Consider the following 19,723-nt stretch of genomic DNA (forward strand, 5'->3'; position numbering starts at 1 on the left):
TCGGTGTGCAAATATCTCTTCAGATATGGGTTTTCAATTCTTTGGGGTAAATATCCAGTAGAGGGACTGCTGGATCATATGGTAGATCAATTCTTAGTTTTTTGGTTTTTTTCCCCTCTTTAATTCTGTCCCCTTCCCCCCACCCCTGACCCATGGATGTTGCTGTTTCTCCTTAAGAACTGGATCTCTGAAGGCGGGATGTCTTCTGCTACATGCTCGCGGTGTGTACCTGGGGCTTGGCACACCTGAGGCCTGGCGCACCTGAGGCCTGGTCCTTGGCTCCACCTAGGGCACAAACCCAGGACCTTCTGCACACAAAGCATGCATGTTAACCACTACACTATGGAGCCACCTCCAATTCTTAGTTTTTTGAGAAACTATTTCTTCTTGATTAATTTTAACAATCTGCTTTTTTAAAGAGAATCCCTATTTTATGTTTTCAATGTATTTGAAGAAAGTTATTCATAATGGTTCTCTCATTTTAAAACCTATATTTGTTATGAAGTTTTTCAGTTTTTCTGTAAATTGCTATATTTTATTATTTTTCAAGGAACGAGGTTTTGATTTTGTTTAGTTTTATTATTTTCTTCTCTGAATTGTGCTAGTTCCTCCTTTATGCTTTCTTTGTATTATATTGGTCTTAGTTGTAGCATCTTTAAATGATCAACTCATTAATTTTGTCGTGTGAAACATTAAATGCAGGTGGGCTATCAGTGCCACTCTTAGCTACGTGTCAGCTGCACCCATGAGCTCGGACAGGCACACTTTGTCCAGGCCTACATCTATCAGAATTCCCAATGAGATTTCCTTCCTAACCTTTTAAACTGCCGTTTTCATTGGTTTGTAAATATTTTGTGTACATTTCATGTGTATTGGAAAATAATGCACATTTTCTAATTTTAGGTAATAGGTATCAATTTGTGTGAACATAATTGTTAGATGCCAATAAGTTCTTGATTGCCAGATAGTGTCTTTTTACTCTATTAATTTTTCTAAATTCCATTTCATGTGTTATCCATATTGCTATCCTAGCTTCCTTTTGGTTCGAGTTTGTCTGCTATATCTTTTTTCTTTTCAACTTTTGTATAATTTTATTTTATGGTCTCTTTTAGCAATTGTTACATCCAATTTGATACTCTTCCCATAGGTCAGTTTAACATAATTACATTTGTTGTGATTGAGAAATAGTTGGACTTATTTTTTCCACCATCTTTAGTGTTTTGTTCATTACAATTTTCCCTTTTCATACCCTACCCTTCTTCTACTGGATCAACAACCCTTCTTTCTTCTCTACCTTTTTGGTTTAGAAGTTATCAATTGTATCCTTGTTCTGACATGGCCATTTTATATTTTTTTTGTTACCTTTACATTGTTGACATACGAAAGCTTGTTGTTTTCTATCTTCGTCATTTTCTGACGAAGTAAAGTATATGGAACATATATCTAGGCTATACTTACTGCCTGCCTCGTTTCTGTTTTAAAATGTGCTTGCTATATTGTGCATAGATGAGCAAAATAAAACACCATAGTGCTGGAAACTTAAGACATAAGGCATTCTGTGCTTTTACAGATGAAGGCAGACGGCAAGAGTTGCTGATATTTATTCAAACTCCATCCATATAATAAAGAATTCTGGTTTTCGAATTTCATTTACATCAGCAGAAAAAAAAAAAAAAACAGTGACTGAAACATGAGGTTGTAAAGTGCCTTTATGAGGAAGAGATCACAAAAAATGGCGGGCAATCCCAAGCTGAGATGGCAGGAATGGTATCTGAATAACTGACATTTAATTAACTTACGAGACACCTAATTTTTCAAATAACTTATACACCAGAAGAAAAGCTGCCAAGTCTTGCACATTTCTGTTTTATTACATACTCTAGAGAGGTCTGGCTGGCAATGATGGCCTTGCATATGGTGGTGGGGGAGGAAGCCTGTTGGCCTCGGGCTGCAGCAGGGCCTGGGGCTCAGGGAGGGCTGTAAAGTGACACATTTCCAGCAGCATGGAGGCTATAAATACATCCCTTACATTGGATACATATGTACACACATTGACATATATATACACACACATATATAAAAATATCTGCCCCAACCAGATACAGAAAGAAAGTGTTTACAAACAACAAACTTTGTTTCTGAAACACAAAACAAGGTTAAACATGAGTTTTCTTTCCAGTTCTGCTTTGATGTGAATAAAATAAACTCTGCACCTTTAAATTTCTGTATTCAGGGTGGCTCTATACAGTACTCGCAGGGTGATTTTACTCTGTATGCAGGCAGAGGCTGCTGCTGTTGGAAAGGAGGCAGAGGTGCCTTGAGCTCAGGTTTCACTAAGCTCCTTTGACATCATTGGTTCAGATGAGACCCTGCGAAAACTGCATCTTTATTTATTCTTTAGAAACAATAAAAAATCCTAATTCAGTGAAGCTTGTTAAAAAAATCAAGAGTCCCCCCCCCTGTTTTTTTTTTTAATAGAAAAGAATGTTAACATTTTAAATTATAGTTTAACTTTTTTTTTTTGAAAGTTAACTACACAGGTAAAAGAATTTCCTTGGTTTCTAACTGCTTTTGTTTGTAGGAACACTGCCTGATTTTATCAAAGGGATGGGTTTTCATTCACCTGTGACCAGGTGGTCCTCGAAGAGTGCTGTCAATTTCCATGAGAGAGTCCCCCAAATCATCATTGGTATAATAAACAACATGCTGCAATGTAAACCCCAGTAACAAAAAAAATAGTTTTATATCAAATGCAGTATCAAATTGTCATTTTATGTAAACACAGTGATTCCTGGTAAAGATTAGAGGCCAAAGTACCACAAAAAATGGCCGCGGGATTAATCCCTGCTTTAAAAAAAATTTGTTAAAGACAAAATAGTCCCCCCTCCCCCTCTCTCTTCAAGCTGTTGGGTCAGTGAATCAGTCACTTTGTTTGAAAGGAGTCCCACAGTATGCATATTCCTGCAGAAAGCACCAGACCAGAGCTGTCAGAAACCAAAGCAGAGTGGCTGGGACTGTCTCCGCCCCGGCTGCTTGGCAGAGGCCAGAAGGGACCACCTGGAGCCCTTCTGCACAGGTGGTCTGTTGGCCTGCAGCACCCCATGTCCATTCTGATTTTCTAAGGAAGCTTGGTGTACTGGTCTTCCCATGGGAACTGGTTTCCACGCCCTGGGAAGGGATCCTGGCATGGAAGCTGGAGGGTAGAATCTTCCTGAACCTTTCCTCTGAATGCCCCCACATCCTGCACCGTGGGGTTCTGTGGGCAGCGGCCAGCTCCTTGCTCGGGTCTTGTCAGCGTCCTTCTTTTCCAGGGTGTCTTAGAGCACCGTCCCCTCACCAAACTAGGCAAGCCCAAGCAAAGGAAAACTTAGAGGTTCACAGGCTGGTCTCCTGCACTGGGGGCCCGGCTGGAGCTACCCCTGCAGGTCTGAGAGGGGGGTGCCGCAGCTCTCGCTGCAGCTGGAGGAGTTGCTCAGCAGGGTGGACCCTGCGCTGGACTCTGCGGGAAAACCAGGCGAGAACGGCTTCGGCTCTGTACTTGCACACTTGAGCCGCTCTTTCTTGTTAAATAGACTCGAGGCTGTGAAACCCGGAGGGCTCAGAGCACGGCCAGCGTGGAGCGGGGAGTCTTACCTGAGCTGCTCAAGCACTGCGCCGAGCTGGACTTGCTGAGGAGTGTGGACAGGCTGCTGGCTGGCACCCAGCCCTCCTTGCCGGAGGTCAAGTTCCTGACATACCTGCAAGGGGCGTGGGCCGGTCAGTGGCTCCAGCCCATGTTCTGAGTGGCTTGGGCATGAGTGTACCATGTGGCATCTTACCAAAGGCCCTCGTCACCCTCCTGGACCACCTCCACCATGTCTCCACTTTTCACGGCGAGCATGTCGGGGCCTCCCTTCTCATCATCCACCATGATGGTGTACTTTCCCGGAGCCTGTCGGGGGAAGGCACAGTGCATCAGGCACACAAAGCCCTCTATTTCTATCCCCCAGCCATGGAGCACAGGCCACAGCAGCTGTCCAGAGACAGGCAAGGTTGCATGAGTAGGCTTTGAAGTGTCCAGTGAGAAGAGAGGGACAACAAGCCCTCTGCCAGGGCCCTGCCATTTGTGGAGCTTCTGGTATGATCATTGCTTTAAATTGGGAAGGTCACTTAACTGTAGGAAGGTGCTAGGTCCCAGATTGTGACCATGCTAAAAAATCTTCTCAAACTACAGAGTGCTCTCAGCTTGCTCCTGGTGGTCTGGCCTTATTCTGCAGCCCCCTCTGCTCCTGCCACACCAGGCTCATGGTCTCGCTGGTCTCGAACACTCCAAACATAACCCTTGGCCCCGGGATCTTCGCACCTTTTGTTCCCTCTTCCTGGAATGCTCTTTCCTCCTTGGCTTCCTGTCTGAAATAGCAGCCATCCTCACCTAACATGCTATGTATTTTACTGCTTTATTATTATTACTGTTTGGCTTCCCCGCAGAGGTGATCGATTCTTGTTTATCTTGTGCCCTGCTTTGTCTTCAGTGCCTAGGATGGTAGATGCTCGACCCGTATTTGGATACAAAGCTCTGTCACAGAATGGACCCAGAGAAGAGGAAGCTGTTCTGATGGGGGGGGGGTGGAGGGAGGGGGAGCCTCACTGGCAGTAAGACAGCCTGTGGCAACATGCAGCTAACAAGCAGGATAAGACGGCAAGGCTGCAGGGTTTGGAAGCTTGAAGGTCTTTATCCTCGTTAGAGTCACCACGCCCTCCACGCCCTCTCAGGACAACCTGCACTGGTCCCTAAATGGCCCTGAGCGGCCAAGATCATATCCTCTAGCTATCCTGAGAACAGAATACAAACACCTTCAGGGCCTGCCCAGCCTCCAGAGCCTGCCTCTTGCCCACCAGCCTGGCTTCCCCCTGCTTGGACCCCCACAGTGCCTGGGCTCCTCTGTGCCTCCTCTGTGTCCCCACAGGGGGACAGAGACACAGGGAGCCCTGGCACCTAAAATTCCCCTTAGGGGCCACGGGAGCTGCAGACCACCGCGCGGGAGCTCTTAGCGCTCCCTTCCCAGGGACCAGCAAGCAGCACCAGGCTGACCGTCCAGTGGGAGCCAAGATTACCAGTTTCTTGGGGCCCACTCCGCCTTCTTCCTCTGCGTCTGAGGAATTAATTGGCTCCTCTGCACTTGACCAGCCATCGTTGTCCTCAGGGGCCTCCAAGGGGTGAGATGTTTTGCTCCAACCTGAGAGGTGAACAGGCTCCAGTGAGGACCACTGCAAAGGGACAAGCCGTCTGATGGGCCAGTCCCCACGGCTGAGAATTTTTAAGGTCAGCAATGGAACACATGTGTTAAAGAGGCCTTAGGAAGCTGTCTTTGTCACCCTAGAAAAGGATGTTGGGACCCAGAGTCCCACACCAGTCATCAGAGCCGTGAGCTCCAGGAAGAAAGCATGTGTCTAACACATGCCCCCAGAGGCGAAGAAGCCTGCAGACTCCAGCAGCCCTGGAAGCCTCCCTCAAAACTCCCCTCCACAGCAGGCCAGGCCCAGCGGGCCAGGAGAACGTCCGAGCTTTGCCTACCTGGGACCAGGCGCTGTGGCGAGAGGAGTGTGTCGAGCATGGCCCTGTTCATGTTGCTATCAGGCTTGTGTTTGCGCAGGAATTGGGGACTGTGAGTTTCCAGCTACGAACCACCCAATCTTACTTGTGCAGTGTGAGAAGCTAAGACTGAGCACTGGCCAGGGGTCACTGGGGTGCCCAGTGCTGGGCAGCCCAGCTACAAATGTCTTCTCCCTTCCCGCCCACTACTGATAGGGCAGGGTTTCTGGCAAAAGAGGAATGGAAGTTTGAGGATAGTGAGGACAGGAAGATGAAGTCTGTTTTAGGAGCAGAGAAGCCAGCACTGCCTGGCCAACAGACCTCGTGTGAACCTTTGCTTTAGAGAGCAGTGTGGCTGTGCTTGTGCCGTGGGGAGCGCCAATCTGTCCGCCCTCTGGCGCCTGCAGAAGGAAGGTTTTCTCGACACACGGCAGCGTTTAGGCCTGTGGCTGCTCCCTTCTCTGTCCGGGAGCCTCTGGGTGAACCCTGTTTGACAGGCTCCCGTAGCATCTCTGCCTTAAAACAGTGTGATGAGAATGATGGGAACATACTGAGACCCAACCATGCCTGAGGCCTCAAGTGTGGAACCAGAAAACAAAAGTGCTCGGCAGCATGACCACCACAAATCGGGACAGCGTCACTCGTGATCTGCGTAGGGTGTTGGGGATGTTGCAGGACATTAGGCCAAGGTGACCATAACCATGGTCAGCTCTATTCCTTGTAAAACAGTCCTTGATGTTGATATCGAGTAAAACAATGGGCTGATGACGCTTTTTAGAAAGCAAGCACTTCAGCATCGGCAGGAGTGCCAGCTAGGAAGGCTCGAGTCATCGCCACCTGCTGTAGACTGAGATGATCGATGAGGATGAGCATGAAGACGAGGAGGAGGTCTGGCCGCTGAGCTCCAAGTGCTGTGCTCAGGGCCTTCCCACACATCTATCTACTGTGACCCCGCAAGGTGGCTTTATCTTTATTTTACAGATGAAGAGAGGAGCTTGCAGAGTTGACATAACTTGGCTAGAAAGCAGCAGAAACAGCATTGGAGCCGCACTGGGCTGTTCTCCAGCCTACATTTGCTGCTGCCCTATGCCAGTCTCCTACGGGACAGAGAGACCTCAGGGGAGAGGCCTCAGCTGTTGCTGGGTCTTGAGTAGAAAATGTGTGAGGAGCAAAAATAGCCCCTCCCTGGAGACTGTAAATGCGAAATGGCTCTTCCCCTGGGGCAAGCCGAGTACAGCCCAAGTGAAGGCTGTGGGAGAAGGTCAGCAAGCCCCTGGGCTTGGAGCTGTCATGCCCAGACAGCAAGAGGGCAGTCGCCAGGGTCCTCAGGACGTGGAGTGTTGCTTGAGGGCAGAGTGGGTCGTGGTGACCTATGAGTAGTTTCTGGCGGTGTGTGTGTGGGGGGGGGTCGGGGGATGCTGGTTCAGCCTACGCCCCTTGGGAACCTTCACTTGTTTGCAAAACTGAGGAGGATTCACAAAGTGAAATCCTCTATGTGAACTTGAGACTCTTACCCTGGAATAGGGGAGTCTTCAGGTTTCCCTGGGCAGAGGGGTGGGGGGCTTTACTCCTGGACTATGATGGGGCAAGAAAGGAGAAAACCTGAGTTCCAACATGGAGCTTGATCCCATCTGTCTGTACGACTGGGCGTCTCCTCATGAAATGCAAGGTTGAATGGGATCCCACAGGTGCTTTGTTCTGTGTTTCCCCAAGAGGGGTCATGACAAACAGGTGAAGTGGAGTGGACAGAGGTGCCCTGCAGCCTACAGAGCTGTTGAATAATAAATCCCAAACTCTGGCCAGCTGTCAGCAGCCGCTAGTGGCCAGTGGGGAGTTCTGTACGTACTGGGCAGACCCAGTGTGAGGGCTTCGACAGAAAAGTGTAACATCGTCACAGTATCTGTTGCCAGAGCACTATGCTTTTGAACAAAACAATAAATTTGCAGCTGGCTAGTAGAAACCTATTTCATTCTGCATCTTAGATGATGTGCGATGGCAAGACATACAGCGTCCCTAACCGGATGGGTAGACGGATGGCAGGCTATATCCAGAAGGTTGAGCCACTCTACCTCGCAAACCAAAAGGCGTTGGATCGCTCTTTACTTCGTGTCGCTTAGCTTTTTTGTCAGGACTGGTAGGAGAAGCTGCAGAAGGAGGAAGAGGCAAAAATATGACAGGAGAGAGAGAGAGTGAGAGAGTGAGGAATTGCATGCAGAGCGCTGAGGAGGCCGTGAGAAACACTGAGTTCATGCCGGGATGGGATGCAAACATCGTATGTCCTGATATCCACTGATTCAACAAGCAGCTTCCTGGGAACAAACCTAAGCTGGCCGAGGGACCCCGCAGGTGAAGGGAGAGCCCCAGGGAAAATCAGAGACGAGACCTGTGTGCAGTGTACTTTAGCAATTGGTATCATTCTTTGGGGCCACCTCTAGGATACATTTTCTGAGTTCTGCATAAGAGTATTCATAGTATGCATACTTTCCATACTAAGCAAAATATATAGACCAAAGTTTGTTCTTTTTTTTTTTAGAAGTCTAAGGTCAATTTAAGAGTATTTTATAAACTGGAGAAGAAAAAAAAAACCCTTTAATTTTCTGGCCCAGTGTCCGGACCACTGACAAGAACCCTAGGTAACACTGGCTTTTTGCATCCTGCGAGAAGTCCTATAATGCCTCACTTTAGAGTTTGCTTCATGTCTCCATGTTTTTTTTTCCCAGATAGTTCACTATCAAGGAGCAGGCAAAGGTGGGCAAGCTTTTAGAGATCTCCATCCAAGAGATCCTCGATCTTCCCTGTGCACTAGCAAAGGCCCCAAGAAGGCAGCTGATGCCAGTACGTCAGCCCCCTGGCCGAGGAGAGTCACCGCAGCCAGGAAGGTTAAGGCCCACAGGGACCTGACAGGAAAAAGCAAGAGAGGGGGAGGGTGGAATGGGAGGAGTTGGACCAAAAAAGCAAAAGACAAGTCCAGTTTCTGAGCAATCCTTCCTTAGAAAAGCTCACCTCTACCTTTTCAAAGAAAAGGTTCCTGAAAAGAGAACTTTGGCTGCACGTATAACAGACACACCAGTGTCAGTAAAAAAGAGTGATTCAGTGGAAAAATGCTTTTGAGTGGCTAGACCGGGCAAAGCAGGCAGATGCCCTTCCCAAGACTGTCCTCACAAATGATCACTAGACGAATGGATGAGAGACATGCCACCATGGCGAGGGACCCGTCCGGGAAACGATTTTAGGTGGGTGCCTTTTACCTTTCTGACCTTTGAGGTTAGCAAAGCCCTGCAGAGTAAAGCGCTTCTTGGAAAGTGCAGAGCTTTCTGAGGTAGAGCTAGTGACTGTGTCATCTGTGAAGGAGAGAAAGGGGCAGTGCAGAGGGCATCGGGGGAGGGTGCACATCCGGTCCCACCGGGCTCGTCTCTGGGACTGGGTTTGCTGGACTGTGGTTATACTGACGACAAGGAAGAGGGGTTCCTCTGGGAGGTTCCAGCGCTCTGCGCAGGGCAGGTGGGAACCCCTGAGCTCTTTACAAATGCGTCTTTGCACCACCGACGGGAGGCTGTGCATCCCTGATGCGCCCCCTACACCCGGCTCAGTTGCCCGAACACCCACCTTTGCCCTTCTCTGTGGGCTTTGGCAACGACGTTGGGCTCACGTATCCTTCCAGGCTTAGAGGGTCAGTTTTTCTTTCTTCTAACTTTTTGATACTTCTTGTGTTCCCCTTCGAGGGACTAGTGACATCAGACACATTGAAAAAGAAAGAGTAGGTTGCCTGGTTAGTTTTTCAAAACCCTGCCTAAGGATCTGAGGCATCTAGACACCCCCAAATTCTTATCCGGTCTTTAAAGCAGAGTGTCTTACCACTGCAGAGTGGCCAAGCACTTCTAGATTAAGCCCAAATGAAACCAAATGAGAACAAAAACCATCTTCTTAGCCATTAAGTAGGAAGTGATTTTGTTGTTTGTTTCTTTTTGCGGGGGGGGGGGGGGGCGGAGGAGATCTTTCTCTTTTAAAATTATTTTTCTATGGATTATCTACTTAGATCATTTTCTTTTCCATGAATGACTGGAGGTGGCTTATATTAAGCAGCAGGAAAAATAAAGAAAAGAAGTGAATTAATAAAATAACAAAAGAAAAAGGGCAGAAAGGGTATAACGAAGCCAACATGGAGGCTGGTACCTGAAATGTGCCTCGCATCGGAGAGTCATGGCTCTGAGCCTCTAGCACCTGAGGGTCCCTTTCTGAGCTGCCACTGCCACTGAAATGTTGGTGATTAACTGTCATCTGGAACAGCCGCACATTGTGCACTGATCATCATGGGAAATAACCCACAGATGGAAAGTAAAGAGGGAGCTGTCGGGGACCAGTCTCTGCCTGGGCAGCTGACCTGCGGGGACGGACCCAGCAGCCTGTGGTTCCAGAGGAGAAGCGCTCCAGGGGGCTTTGGTGAATGTAAGGTAACACCAGTGATCAGGAGAGGCAGGTGACAGGGGCCAACTAAACTCAGTGGAATGTGCAGATTCCTGCTTGTGACTCTTCAAGTATACCTGTCCCTCACCTCGTGTTGGACGATGCTGGCAGAGGTAAGCTCTGGGACTGCTCCAGGGCCCTGTGCTGACTGGCTTCTGCAAGGAGGAAACAAACAAATCGCCCATGATTGGCTGAAGAACTTGAACCTTTACTTCTACATGCTGCTGTATCTCAGCTAAGAATTTCAAGGTTGCTTTGAACATTATGTAAAAATGCCCCTGGAGCAAAAGCGAAGAGAAAATAATGGCCAAAGCCATTCTTACCTCGACAAGCCTGCAGCTGGCTGGTCAGCACTTTCCGAATCTCATTCACCCACGCTGCTTTAATCTCAGGAGTCGGTGCCTAGCCCCCAAAAGAAATGCCAGAAGGTAAGGACTCCCGTTGCCTAAAGACACGTGATTTGTTATTTTATACACATGTGGGTATTCTACTATTGAAACTTCTGAGGACAATCTTAGACATCAATAATGAGAGCACTGCACGTGAGGAAGGAGAAGGGAGTTCATGGCGGCACGTCCCCTTGCTTCGGCACTTCCCCCGCGGGCAAGGGCATGATCAGACAGGGCCCAGGGCGCTGCAACACCAGCCAGTGGACTGGCCCCCAGGCCAAACCCTCTGCAGAACCGGTGATGGCTGACTCAGTGGGGAAATCCTGTGGCATAAAGTGCTCCTTGCTAGTAAGTTTCTCTGTGCAGTGGCCCTTTTAGGTGATATCCTTTTAGGTGATAAGGATAGCGGGAGTCTGAAATCTCACAAGTAGACTCTAACTCTCAGGGCGAAGGAGATGATGAGCAGCATGAACCATGGCCAGGGCTCTTTCCTGCCTCAATACAGTGTGTGGGGCCTGAGGGGCAGGGCCAGGGGGGCAGCTGAGCTCTGAAGATGCTGGGCCTGTGGAAAGCCAGAGCACTGGCCCACATCCTCGCCTTAGCTCCATGCAGTTCTTGGGTCTGGCTGTGCTGGCGTGGGTGTTGTGAGTTGTAGACAACTAAGTATAGTGTGCTACAGGGTGGCCACATAGCCCTGGGCCCAAACCATCAAGTGGGTCAGAATTTTGAAGGCAACCAAGAAAGGGACATCCCTATTATGGCGGTCCTCTTCATAGGACACCTGGAGTCTTGCACCTGGGGGCTCACAAATGCACTTAACAGCCCCACCAACTTCCTGTCCTCACTATTGAGGTGAAGATGGGTGAGGGCTCAGAACACACTTCCCATCACGTGTGTAAATAAGGCACAAGCTAGCTATGCTCCAGCTGCACAGGAGCCAGGGCCGCGGGAGCCGGGTCCTGTTTTCCTGGAAGGACACTCCTAGCACCCCTAGCTTGCAGTGTTTCCTTGTACTTTGTCCCAGGTTCAGCTCAGGTTAAAGACAGCCCAGGGCAGCATCCTCAAATGAATAGCGGTACTCCTGGCCTCTGGGTGATAAAACATTGTGGAATATTCTAGACACCAGCTCTCACTAGAAGCCTTTCCTTGGCAATCCTAAAGAGACTCGAGGAGTCCTTAACGCCTGGCCAGAAAGAGATCGGGGCCCAACCTGTATGATGTAAACTTCCTCCCTGGCATTGTACCAGATCTCAAACTTCTTCGCATCGCCTTTCACATTCTCCGTTATGCCGACGGCTGTCATCTGTCAGCACAAAACAGGGAGACAGGCGTTAGTTGGGGGTGGGGACTAAGGACACCGGAGATCCCAGACTCCCACATCCAAAGGTAACAGGCCTGTGCCAGAAGGTGGATGTCGCGAGCAAGCCTCAATTACAACCTGGAACAGGTCCCTGATCCTTCTCTTTGGGGCCAGTGCCAGGAAGGTTTGCAGCTGCTGGAAACAGGCCTGACTCACATTTAAGGAGTGCTTGTAGCTGTAGGACGGGGCCTTCTCATACCCTTCCCCATTCTCCTCCCTTTTCTTGCAGAAGAGCACGGCCTTCTCGTGTAGGAACAGATGTCGCTGCATGGGCTTGAACCTGGCCAGGTCCTTCACTTTGGTGTGGCCCTTCTTGTGGTCTGTCCAGACACTGAAAGAGCCCTGCATCAGCAGCCTCCCCAAGTCGCTGAGGTTCCCCTAAAATATAATGACAGGAGCAGCATTTACCAGAATGAACGTGGTGGTGCGGGGTGGGGGGGGGGGGTGCGGCTTATGCGCATGTTGCTGAGTGAAAGCAGCCTGTCCAGGAAGGCTATATCCCCGCTTCCAAATACTCCAAATACGGAGACAGTAAATAGATCAATGGTTTCCAATTGCTGAGTGAAAGCAGCCTGTCCAGGAAGGCTATATCCCCGCTTCCAAATACTCCAAATACGGAGACAGTAAATAGATCAATGGTTTCCAAGAGTTGGAAGAGGAGGGGGATGGGCAGGAAGGGACAAACAGGCAGAGCACAGGGGATTTTTAGGGCAGTGAAACTACTCTGTAAGATGCTACGGTGTGGACACATGTCATACATTTATGCAAACCCACAGAATGTATAGCACCAGAGTGGACCCTGATGGACTCTGGGTGATGGTGCTGTGTCAGTGCTGGTTCATCGATTCCGACAAATGTCTCACTCTGGTGGGGAGACTGTTTACTGTCTCCATAGTTCTGCCTTTTCCTGAATGTTGATAATGGAGAGGCCGTGAGTGTGGGAGCAGGGGGTACGTGGGAAACCTCTGTACCTTCCTCTCAATTTGCTGTGAACCTAGAATAGCTCTAAAAATAGTCTATTAATTAAAAGAAACTAAGAATGAGTACAGAATGGACTACTTATAGAGGTAAAAAAAAAAATTAATAAGTTGACCTGATACAAGGGAAAAGGAGAAATCTGACTTTTAAGCTCACTTGATACCTGTCATCAGCCCTTGAGCAGCATTAGAGGAAATAGATTCACACCTGTTTCCCGAGGGGAAGGACCAGGAATGAAAAGGTTTTCAGAGATGCACCTCCAAGGGAGTTTTCTCTACCCGTTAATGAGTTCCCGTGCAGGCCCGCCTCAGATCCCCCGAGTCGGATCAGGGTTTGAAGGGTTCTAGGCGATATGCATGCACTTCGAAGCTCAAGGGCATAGTTCTGCACTGGCGACGGGCTGGCCTCAGCCTGCTGTCCATCAGATCCTCCCACCGCGCAGGCCTCCTGGCAGTTCCTGAAGTACTGGGGCTGGGGACAAAGCTGAATGCGCCCTCTGTGGTCCTTACGTCATAGCCTGTGATGGCGATGAGGTGCATGGAGTCGTTCACCGCCTTGAGGATGCCCAGGATGGAGCTCAATGCCTCCTGCAGGTCCTCGGCCCCCTCGCAGCTCTTGCTGTACTTCAACATCTCCTGGGGGCGGAGAGAGAACAAGATTGTGTTCACACACCCATCTGAACATGGGCTTCCACCACTCTCTTGAAAGCTGCGGGAATTGAGTGCTCTGTCTCAGAAGTGCAGGCCTTGTGTGGCCCTGAACACGGACCTTTAGGACGCACAGTGTGGTTTCCTGTTCAGTCGTCACCAGCAGGGACAGGACCACACATGCACATGGACACACACCCTCCTGGAGTGTGATGCCTTCCCAGGGGTCACTGGCCTCCGAGCAACTCAGAAAGCTGCCCTCCCACCTCCATGAAGCCTCCATACCCCACCTCACGACAGCCCAGAAGGATGCTGAAACCTGGGGCATCCCCTGAACCAGACACTCAGCTTGGCAAGTGCAGGACCCTGAAGAAGCCCCCCCACCCCACCCCAACACACACACACACACACACACACACACACACACACACACACGGCCAGTGCCCTCGTGTAGCTCTGACCTCGGCAAACTCAGACTGAGTTCCCAGCCTCATGTCTCAACTGGTTACTCCTTCCTTTCAAATATGACACCCAGAACAAACATCTGATTGTTACAGACACCCTCTTCACATCAATGCATTTCCCCACTCTGGCCTGCAGGGCTGTCTCTGCTGGGCCCACAGAGGTGATGGACACAGGTGAGGGAAGACCGGTGTGGGAACACCGACCATTGTGGGTGGGGGACCCTTCGAGTGCGTGCTCTGTGGGGTGGGGTTTGCCCATCTGTTGACCTCAGTGTCTCTGTCCCTACCCCAACAATGGCCAGCACACAGTAGGCCCTCCACAAAAGTGCGTGAAGAGCTAGGCCCTTGCAGAAATGGGAGGGAGGCGGCTCAGCGACCGCAGTGATAAGGGACAGCTGGGGTAGCCACGACTGGGTGGGCGCCTAGCTAGGAAGAGCCGGCAACAGTGAGGGTGGCCGCAGGGTGACCGGGTGGGAGCAGGGCCTCGGGGACGCCCAGCCAGGCATGGCTGCCTGGCGTCTCACCTTGAGCAGCAGCTGGTACTTGGTGATCCTCTGGACTGGCTTCAGCAGGTAGGAGTCCAGACTCAGCTTGTGGTCCAGTTTCTTCTGGCATTCCTACAACCACCAAAACCTCTGGTTTAGACAGTTTTCATTATTCTTTGCTTGAGAGTCAACTAGTAGAAGAGATTATACTCTAAAGGTCCCAAAACGTACCTGGAAAAACGGACAGTCAGAGCACTGTCTCCACAGGCTCTCGGAGCGGGGCTTGTTCTGGCAATACTTCTCATAGATCTGGAACTCTTCCATCTGGACCAGGGACAGAGACCATGTCACAATGCGCCTCTGAGGCTACGTCCATTTCAGTGCACGGAGGGCTGACTCTACTCCCAAGTCACACCTCTCCAGGCAGGCCCTGCTGTGCAAGGACAAACGACACCTTCCCCCTTATGACCCCTGACCCCTCTGAGGTGGGTTTGACCTCTTCCTGAATCCCAGTTCACCCCCTCCACCATGTCTCAGGGCTGCATTAATTCTGATACCTCTTTTATACAGATAAGCTCAATAAAGCTGGCTTTGCCATAGGAATAACAGACTAAAAATAAACACAGGGCCCACACAGACTTTTCTAAAGAAAGAATCTCTAGAGCTTGGGCTATACAGTGGTACTCAAACTTGCATGCACATGAGAATTGCCTGCAGGCTCGTTAAAACAGACTGCTGCCCCCCGCCAAGGTCCTGATTTAGCAGGTCTGGGGTAAGACCTGAGAACCTGCATTTATAACAAGTTCCCAGGAGATTCTGATGCTGCTGGCTAGGGGACCCACTTTGAGAACCGCTGACTTACAGCATGATTGCCCCACCCCAATTCTCAGATAGCACCATCGACAGGAAGCACTACTGACAGCCAAGCTGAGTCAAAACAACGCTGCTCTTCTTTTTCCTCCCTTCTGCCTCTTCATACTAATTTATTATAACAGTCTCGACCTCTAGCTTATTTTGTAAATAGACTTAATTTTACTGCTGTTAGTAAGCTGCATTTTCCATATTGCTAACCTAGCAGTTTATGGAGGTCACCATGAGGATCACCTGGGATCTTGCAGGGAACACAGTGGCCTCCTGCATCTGGCAGCCCTTTCCTGCTCCCAAAGCTTCTCTTCAGCGCCTGCCCCCCAGCCCTGCACCCCCCTCCCTCCCCCATACACCTCTTAGCTGATTGTCTAGCCCTGGAAGGAGGCAAACATCTACTATTTGAAAGAGGGGAAAAATAAGGCTCAGAACACGGATGACTTGTCCAACGTCAGCTCGTGGGTGAGGGAGTCTTAACCAGGACAAGACTAAACAACAGCATCAAAGAGGTTCAGCTTCATCTAACATTTACTATTAAAACTTAGATGCTTTATAATTTCGGCATATCTCAAAGCTTGTTTTTAGCTTTTTTTCTTTTTCTAACTAGTTATTGGGCTTTGAAAAAATAATATTCTTTCAGCCCTACCAAAAAGTGTTATGTGATCTCAGCCAAACTGGAAACATTGGTACTTTCTAATTTCAGTTGGTTAGATGTATTAAAATTTAAAGTTATTATTATTTCAAGTACCAGTAATTTCAGGAAGTAAGGCATGGGAAAGTATATATATTTAAAAAAAAACAAAACACATACCCTTTCTAGAAAACACCTTCCAACCAGCTCTGGGCAGTCTATGTAGTTTTCTAGCTCCCTCAGGAATATTCTAGACAAAGAAAGTTTGCATTAGATCATATGATAAACAATCTGAATAAGATGGCATCTGTAACAAATTAATAACTGTTATTTTCCAGATGACTTTTATTCCTAACTCTGGACAGTTTAGGAGATTTTGAGTGTAAAAATTCATAGTCCGATTTCGGGAACCTTCAGTCCATGCCTGTCACTTCCAGGGTCCTGAATGCACCAAACTCTCAGGTTTAAGCAGGTGTGGCCCCCATGGACCCCTGTATGTTTCTGGTACTGGCATTCACACAGAAGTTAGGACAGCTCCATTGTTATCAGCATAGACATGGCACAAAGAGGCTATGGGCAGACAGTCAGAAGCTTAGCCTCCAACTCTTCTGCTCTGTCTGTTCTCTGCAGATGTAACAGGGATCTTGGTTCTGCTCCCAGGACCTCCCCCACGCAGCACTGTCCCTGAGCCATGTACCAGAGTTTTCCTATGTTCATGATTTGCATTGGTCCATGCGGGTAAATCCCAACGGGAAGGGAAGCTCCCTGGGATCAACTCACTATACTAGCGTTGCAGCCAGGGGCCCGGTACCCAAGAACTGGCCAGAGCCGCCAGGATGCTAAGGGATCAGTTCACCAACTCATTTTAATTCCCAAAGAAGGGCTCCTGTGTGGGGTTCAGCTGCAGGGTTCAGAGGAAGGTGGGCCCGAGTGCCATGTGGCTGAGCCCCCTGGCCCCGGGCAGCACTAGGAGGGGTCAGCCCACAGCTGGCCTTTTTTTAAGGACACACAGGCACTGCCATCCTCTTCTTGCCTCCCTTCATCTTTACATCTGCCCACTCATCTCCTTTCCCACAAGCTCCTGAAAATTGTGAGGAGGAGCCGAGGGTAAGCAGCCCTGGAAGGACTGAGGCATCAGCTGGCTGCAAATCACTCTCACAGGAGAGAACAGGCAAGAAAGGAACTTCTGATTTGCCACCTTTTTCAAGAATGGGCTTGGGAACGAAACTAGCCTTGCTAAGTGGTGTGACTTTGGTGCTTTTGGTGCCTTCCTCGAAGTGCCAAATGTGCACACTTGGGGGGCGGGGTGAAGACTGGCTTCTGCTGGTCCTGAAGGACAGGGAGAAGCAGGAGGGGCAGGCTGTCCTCGATGGTCATGCTGACCCACTGTCCACAGGCTGCCTGTCTGTAGTAACTCTCCCCCACTCTCTGTTGAGAGCACTTGCCCTGGGCATATCCCACCGAACTGCTGCTTGGTCGGTGAGCCCTCTGTGAGCTTATCCTTCCTTGAGAGAGGGAGGAGGAGATATTCTCCACCCACAAAGTGTGGCCCAGGGGCCATTTTGGTTTCAGCTCCCTGCAGGACCTGCTTAGAGGTGAGACATCACTGAAGGAGATCAGAGTTCCACCTGTTATGGAAGTGGTAAATTTCTTCCATGTTTCCAAATAAAACATCCTTCTTGTTTTGAAGGCCCGTTGAGATGAGATGCGCCATTAAAGGATTATCCATCTCGGCAGCGTAGCCCTGTGGAAGAAGAAAGAGGGGGATCTTGAACGGCTGCGGACAGACCTCCGGGCTGTTTTAACAGCAGCCCAGCACCCCGGTACCAGCCCAGTGTCTGCATGGCTGCCTTGTGGGGCGGGTGATGCTGTCTCAAGTTTAAGAAAGTGAATTCACCTTGCATTTAGTCACTGACCATTTCTAAGATGACCTTCTGGACAAGTACAACAAAATATAATTGAATTACGAAGAGCACCAATTTTTTGGGGGCCGGGGGGGGTGGTTCCCATCCTTCTCCTTTTTAGCCTTTTCAAAATTCAGGTATAACTTTTATGAAGGGAACAAATCTTCTGTGCACACCTTGATGAATTATTTATATGTCTACACTCTTGTAACTACCACCCAGAACAAGATGTACAATATTCCAGCACCCAAAAGTCCCTCTGCCCTCCCAGGAAACAACCCCCAACCCAGGCGGCCCCTGCTTTGACCTCTGTACCCCAGACCTGCTCTGCTTGTCCTGGACTTCCTACTCAGGAACTGAATGCACTCTGATCTGACCTCTCCTGCTTGTCCTTATGCTTCTGAGTGTCATGCACAGTTCTGTGAAGCAGCGGCTCCTTTTCTTGCTATAAATATTGTCCCTGTGCAAATCCATCTAAATCTGTTCATTCCTTGTCATGCTGACAGACACTTGAGTTGTTTTCTGTTATGAGTAAAGCTGCCATAAACCTTCCTTCACATGTTTTTTGGTGGACATAGACCACTGCAGGCGGGGGATGGGGAGTCCAGCCCACAGCGTGCCCCTGGCTGTCCTCCAAGTACAGGCTCACCTCCAGGACACAGAGCAGCTCCTCCACGTAGACCCGTTCCGTGTCAAGGAGCTCGTTCATCACGTGCCTGTGAATGGGTCACACGGACTTATTATCTAGGAACAGGTTCCTTAACCCACTTCCCAGCTTTGGGGCCACCTGCTCAAAATGAGCCTTGATTCCAGAAGCATGCCTCAAGCCTCCCTCTCTTCCAGGTCACAGCTCGAAGTCTCCCTACCCCGCAGATGGCGTCCCATCTCCTTCACCAGCTGCTACTCCTCTTACTCTCAGGAACAGCCCCTCCAAAGGAACACCGTCTCCCTTCCTGGGGACAGTCTGCGCCCTTCTTTGAGGCATCATTTTAGCTGCTCCTGTGCCTGCCACCACCTTTTGCACATAGTGGGGTTCAGTGATGATGTGTGGAACTACTATGTGCCTGTGATGGAGTCCCAGAAGGGGTGCGGGCTTGCAAACCAGCTACCCAGGTCTCCTTTTAGGGATGAGGACCACCTTTTAACTGCCTACAACCATGCTTCCCATTTTAATACACAGGAACTGGAGCCCAGGGGTTGTTCCTGGGTTGGGAGCATTGAGCAGGTCAGTTCTAAAACACTCGTGAGCAATTAATAAGATCTCAGGCTGCAGTTCAAAGAGTCAGAGCTCCCAAATGGGGTGGGGGTGGGGGGGTAGGCAGGGGCCTCACCTTCCTCTCGCTACCACAAGCTGGATGTGAGAGCACTCTTGTCTGGGAGCAGAGTGTGAACACAGAGGAGAGAATATCCCAGGTGGGGGATTGAGCTGGATGCCGAGGGCTGGGTAGCATGGGGGGCCATTCTGAGTACTGATCTCAGAGCATGCAGATGCAGGAAGATGACAAGGTACATGCTACCTTTACGGAAAGGTAAATGGACCAGCTCTTCTGGAAGGTAGGGTTCTATGGAGAAAGTGATGGCTAACCCTGGGGAGACGCTGGAAGTGCTTTGCCAGTCAAACATAGAGTTCAAACTTCGTCAGCACTTGTGTGTGCAGACAGACGCAATCCCAGGGCGGGCCATGCAGGACACCGGCGGCACGTGCCATGCAAACAGTCTAAGTGTGTGGGGGGAAGAGCCTCAGCTGGGGTGTGGGCGTGAGAGAGGAGCAGGAGGGGACAGATGGAGAGAGAGGAGTGGCATCCAGCACGTGGGGCCAGGAGGGCCCGCAAAGTCTCCTGGGCGGTGGGAGGGACCAAGTTCATGGAGGAGGCAAAAGGCTGGGCCAGGGGCGGTTATGTGGCTGACCCTGCACACGTGATCTGAGGGCCAAGGTGGGCTGAATCACGCTTGTCTTCTAATCTG

The 19,723-nt window shown here is 49.8% G+C and overlaps 1 protein-coding gene across 9 annotated transcripts in view; it reads right to left on the reverse strand.

Moving 5' to 3' along the window:
* Positions 1–539: 539 nt before the first annotated feature.
* Positions 540–19,723, reverse strand: part of MCF2L (MCF.2 cell line derived transforming sequence like) — a 155,810-nt gene continuing 136,626 nt past the window's right edge. For 3 of the 9 annotated variants that reach the window (XM_016151913.2, XM_016151912.2, XM_016151916.2), the window contains exons 16-32: positions 18,408–18,474; positions 17,483–17,598; positions 16,035–16,104; positions 14,591–14,683; positions 14,399–14,491; positions 13,273–13,398; positions 11,942–12,163; positions 11,636–11,728; positions 10,360–10,438; positions 10,125–10,191; positions 9,179–9,297; positions 8,821–8,913; positions 7,642–7,716; positions 5,095–5,216; positions 3,819–3,931; positions 3,634–3,737; positions 541–3,499 (exon numbers count right to left, since the gene is read on the reverse strand). In XM_016151913.2, the coding sequence (XP_016007399.2) occupies positions 3,414–3,499; positions 3,634–3,737; positions 3,819–3,931; positions 5,095–5,216; positions 7,642–7,716; positions 8,821–8,913; positions 9,179–9,297; positions 10,125–10,191; positions 10,360–10,438; positions 11,636–11,728; positions 11,942–12,163; positions 13,273–13,398; positions 14,399–14,491; positions 14,591–14,683; positions 16,035–16,104; positions 17,483–17,598; positions 18,408–18,474 (1,738 nt within the window). In that variant the 3' untranslated portion in view covers positions 541–3,413. Of the gene's footprint in view, positions 3,500–3,633; positions 3,738–3,818; positions 3,932–5,094; positions 5,217–7,641; positions 7,717–8,820; positions 8,914–9,178; positions 9,298–10,124; positions 10,192–10,359; positions 10,439–11,635; positions 11,729–11,941; positions 12,164–13,272; positions 13,399–14,398; positions 14,492–14,590; positions 14,684–16,034; positions 16,105–17,482; positions 17,599–18,407; positions 18,475–19,723 lie in introns of all 9 variants that reach the window. The other 6 variants (XM_016151914.2, XM_016151915.2, XM_036228794.1 and 3 more) reach the window with 4 other exon arrangements.

The sequence above is a fragment of the Rousettus aegyptiacus genome, unplaced genomic scaffold (genome assembly GCF_014176215.1).
Source record: "Rousettus aegyptiacus isolate mRouAeg1 unplaced genomic scaffold, mRouAeg1.p scaffold_m13_p_11, whole genome shotgun sequence".
Lineage (NCBI taxonomy): Eukaryota > Metazoa > Chordata > Mammalia > Chiroptera > Pteropodidae > Rousettus > Rousettus aegyptiacus.